The 4,488-nt window shown below is 33.3% G+C and overlaps 1 protein-coding gene across 4 annotated transcripts; it reads left to right on the top strand.

The window, feature by feature from the left end:
• Positions 1–295: 295 nt before the first annotated feature.
• LOC131049934 (uncharacterized) lies at positions 296–4,124 on the top strand. Of its 4 annotated transcripts, none has more exons than XM_057984038.2 (10): positions 298–467; positions 720–807; positions 1,721–1,805; positions 2,409–2,483; positions 2,572–2,608; positions 2,717–2,800; positions 2,993–3,053; positions 3,155–3,258; positions 3,529–3,594; positions 3,696–4,124. In XM_057984038.2, exons 1-10 carry the CDS (start codon positions 453–455, stop codon positions 3,789–3,791), a joined length of 711 nt encoding a protein of 236 aa, XP_057840021.2. In that variant the 5' UTR covers positions 298–452; the 3' UTR covers positions 3,792–4,124. The 4 variants fall into 4 exon arrangements, with proteins under 4 accessions (XP_057840023.2, XP_057840021.2, XP_057840020.2 ...); XM_057984037.2 differs by having other exon boundaries at positions 300–467; positions 3,152–3,258; XM_057984039.2 differs by having other exon boundaries at positions 302–460; positions 3,152–3,258.
• The last annotated feature ends 364 nt before the right edge of the window (positions 4,125–4,488 follow it).

Genomic DNA, 4,488 nt, shown 5'->3' with positions numbered 1-4,488 from the left:
AAAAAATTTAATCCTATCAAATGATTTGCTAAACTAATTGAAAATATAGAATACAGTGAATGCATAAGTATTCCTGCCTTAAGAATATAATAATGTTATAGAAAAAAAAAGATAGAGAAAATTAAAAAAGAAGAAAAAAATGAATATATAATTAATTCTTATGTAATTTTAAAAATCATAGAAAAAAAATTTATTTCAAGATTTATTTCTTCATTTATTGCAGTTAACAAAACTAATAAATACTTGATATTCGGACCAATAATACTAATACGAGACCCTGTACATCCACTTCAAGCCGATTAGCACTAGCTTTAGGCGACCTAGTGGAAACAAAACAAACAAAGAAATGCTCAATTCACTCTTGCACTTCATCTCTTGAGGATTTCTCGAATTGTTGTAGAAGAAACAAACGGAGCATCCCTAAACTATTCATATTAATTCTAGTGCCAGCGATGGAAAGGTACACGGTAATGCTTTTCTTGCAGTGTCCACCTTCCGCTACAATGCATTCAGAACAATATATAAACACTCCGGTTTTAAATATTGATATTCAGGCGGCCATGACAATGAAAGTGACAATATATCGCATACCTTCAACACCCACTAGCTACCCAATAAACATCATACGCAAATCATCATCTATCAGAGAGGAGAAATCTTAGGATGCATTTTTTGAAGGGTTTAATTCTTACTTGTAACAAAACTTTTATGCCTGTCAGTCAATAAATTGTGAAGAATTTGTAAGGATGGGTCTCAATCCATCAAGAAAGACAGGAGGGGGAAACGCTGAGGGTCACAACTTCTGGGGTATGGAGATTTTCTGATCTTATACAGTTAAATATATTTTTTACACTGAATTGAGTTTTGTAGGGCGATGTAATAGCAGGGGTTTGATGATTTAGGTTTAAATTCGGGCAATTTATCAAATTACCCTTTTAAGAATAAGCTACTGTGTAATTGCTAGAATTGAGGGCTTTCTCTTCAGTCAAATTCACTTAGTACTTTCACTTGGCCTGAACTGTTTAGTTTGCACCCTACCGAGCAAGTTGATTGGAAATTTACCCAGTTAACCGATTCGCAACTTTATCATGCCTTCTGGAATGTGAGCCTGTAGAGAGCCTCAATTCTTCTACCTCTTGAGCTTGTGCAAATTGATTTAATGGGGTTCAACTGAATATTAGACTGAAAACCCTAGGAGATTCATGTTTCTATGAAGCTTGTTTTAGTTATGTTTCTATGAAGCTTGTTTTAGTTAAGTTCGAACTCGGTTCCAACCTAAAAACATTAATATGCAGCATAACTGAACCAAATTTCTTATTTATATGCAATTCATGTCCAACTATACAGCCTGGAAGATAAATATTTTTCCTTTTTTTTTTGAAGTGTAGTGATTTGTCTAAACATAGATTTTGAAAATATTCTAACTGGATATTTTGAGCTGTATCAGTTTTGAAAGTTTTCTTTAACCTTGCTTTTATCTGCATTATTAAGACAACTCATTCAAATCTGATGTCATTGGTCATTTGTAGTCAAAATGGAAATTGTTTTAAGGAATTGTCGTCTCTACTGACCATTTTGACTTCGTTGAAAATAATCCTACATTCACTATTGAACCGAAGTTCTGAAAAATTGAATGTGCTTGACCACTATTATGTTGATGTTTCATGTAGAGCGGACCTGCTTTACTTCCTAATAATTTTGCCTGTGGTCTGAACAACAGCTAGCAAAGGAGCTGATAAGGATTTGAAGCAAATAGACTCTATATTTCAGCGATATGCAGACAAGGACTCGCCTGATGTTATAGGGTAAGAGTTCTACTATTTGATAAAACGCATAGCCCTAGCACTCTATGAATATTCTAGTCTAAGTGATTTTATTTTGAAATTACTCTGCTGGCCTCAATCTGTATCGGCTATTTTGTTTTTGTAGAACAAATAACCTTCTTGGGTTTACATATTGACAATTCTGCTTACACAAATGACAAGAAAGAACAATCAATTTGCAATTTATTTCTGACCATTTACCCTAATCATGACATTTCTACCTTAGATGTGCACAATGGCATATAACTGTTTTTGAAATATTAATAAGACAGACATGCTGTGTCTAATCAAACCAAAAATAATCATCATACAGTATCAGTTGGGCCTTAGAACTGTTGAGCTAAACAAATGCTATAAGTTCTTCCAGATAACCATTTTCCTCCCCATTTGACATCCTATCCTTTCTTGGGTGTGCTAATGAGATAGGACCTGATAATCCCATGGACCTTATTATATTGTAATTATCAACAAATTCCTTTTTGTTAGAGATCAACATGTGAAGAGGTCTTAAGTTTGCATTTAGTAACATGCATTGTGTCATTAATGTTTCTTTAAATGATCTGACTTTTGAAACATGGCTAGCAGCCCTGAAACAATAGAAAGATTGTGCATGGATCTGAAAATTGAGATAATGGATGTCAAACTCCTAATGCTTGCTTGGTAAGCTAAATGTATTTGGATTTACCATTTTTCCAATTTAAATGATATTTGGCATCTGAATTCTGATGAGCAAAGTTTATATTTTCAGGAAGATGCGAGCTGCACGGCAGGGATATTTTACATTGGTATGTTTTCTATCTGATTAAGTATACTACCATGTACATGCATATGTCAACTGCAGTTAATCTTTAGAAGCCTTTCCAAATTATATCTTATTGTATGTTGTGCTATAGGAGGAGTGGCACAGAGGCCTTCAATCATTGAAAGTCAATACCATTGATAAGTTGAAGAATTCACTTCCTGCATTAGAGCAAGAGGTGAAGAGGTTCTGTGTTTAAGAAACTCTTTCTGAATTTACAAACCTTCCAAGAATGTCAAATATGTATACGAGATTACATAGGAAGTCATATATATAGGCATGTGAAAATGTTGAATCTGACTCACTCCTTAAGTGGAGTAATATCTTTTGTTCCCAGTCTGATTATTTTACTGTATTGCACATTGTTAAGGTCATGCGTTCACAAAGCTTCTGGGACTTTTATACTTACTCTTTCCAGTACTGTCTGACAGGTATTTACTTCCTTATTTTTCAGTGTCTCATCTCATTCAAATATTCATTTAGTTTTCTTTATTTTCATAACCGTTTTGCAACATTTTTTATCATACAGAAGATGGACAAAAATATCTGGACATAGAAAGTGTCTGTGAGTTGCTGAAGCTGGTATTAGGAAATCGTAATCCTGCTCAGGTTGAATCTTTGATAGAATTTTTGAAGGTATTCTAGGCTTAATTGGGTGTATCTCTCAAATACAGAGAGCACTTCAAAGCTCAATAACATTATTTGAAATGCATTGTTTTTCATCTTGTATCTTGAAGTTTGCTTTCATATTTCATGTGTTTTGTCTGCAGTCTGTTTTTTGACTGAAGTAACGTTATTTAAATGCATCGTTTCTCATCTTGTATCTTGTATCTTGAAGTTTGCTTTCATTTTTCCTGTGATTTGTCTGCAGTCTGTTTTTTGACTGAAGTTTGTTCATGTTTTTAGAATCAGGAGGATTGTAAAGCCATTATTCTTGACCAGTGGCAGTGTTTTCTAAGCTTTTTTGATAAGGTATGCAGCGTATGCTTGATATGCACATCCGATTGTTTTTTGACTTTTTAGATAATTTATATTTATGATGATTGTTAATGTCTTTTTAAGTTTTGATACAGATCAATTATCCAAGCTTTGATAATTATGATTCATCTGATGCATGGCCTTTGCTTTTGGATGATTATGTTGAATGGGCACAAAAGAGGCCGAGTTGAGACAAACACTACTTAGCACTAACCAGATGCATATATTGCTTTTGCTTCTGAAACTCGGTTATAAAGATTACTTATGGGAAATGACATTTCTTTTTAAAAATCTGTCAATTGTCATTTCCGGTTCTGATGCTTGGTTCTCAGTTCTAACTATTAATCTATTTTTCTCCATATTGGGACAGTAACTTGGGATGAGAACAGTGTGGTGGTCCATCTGATGACTTGTTATGTTCTAGCTTGTCATATAGAAATCTTTCAATATTGTGAAAATAAAGTATTTGTAACTTATGTACATAAAATTAATAAGTATATAAATAGATTTAATGATTTTTCCTATTTGTACTGTTGTAAAATATAGTAAATGCGTGAATGCTTGTTACTCTTGAACTTTATATATGAATTAGACAGTGAACTGGTATTTAGGATGTCATGTAATTGCCTTTTGTAAAGATGTAGGAGCTAAATCATTTAGTTAAATTATTAAATAGATTGTGATTACATGAACTCTAGATCTGTTATTTCATGCCTAATGACTCAGCAGCACATGTTATATTTCTTGTATTCATACTTAAATTTTAAGGCTAACACGCAATATAGGTGCTGGGTTAATCGGAATGCAAGATCTGCATTCAAGATGGTAAGGTGTTCAAATAAAAAGGGAAACATGTATGACAATGAGGAGCCTGAAACGTGAAAGAGA

Source organism: Cryptomeria japonica, chromosome 2 (genome assembly GCF_030272615.1).
Source record: "Cryptomeria japonica chromosome 2, Sugi_1.0, whole genome shotgun sequence".
Taxonomy (NCBI): Eukaryota; Viridiplantae; Streptophyta; class Pinopsida; order Cupressales; family Cupressaceae; genus Cryptomeria; species Cryptomeria japonica.
The sequence above is the reverse complement of the archived record's forward strand: the minus strand, read 5'-3'. Positions and strand labels throughout refer to the sequence as shown.

Coding starts and splice junctions, on each gene's coding strand:
- LOC131049934 (XM_057984037.2), top strand. Junction 1,806..2,408: donor GACTCGCCTGATGTTATAGG/GTAAGAGTTCTA, acceptor CATGGCTAGCAG/CCCTGAAACAATAGAAAGAT. Junction 2,801..2,992: donor TTCCTGCATTAGAGCAAGAG/GTGAAGAGGTTC, acceptor CACATTGTTAAG/GTCATGCGTTCACAAAGCTT.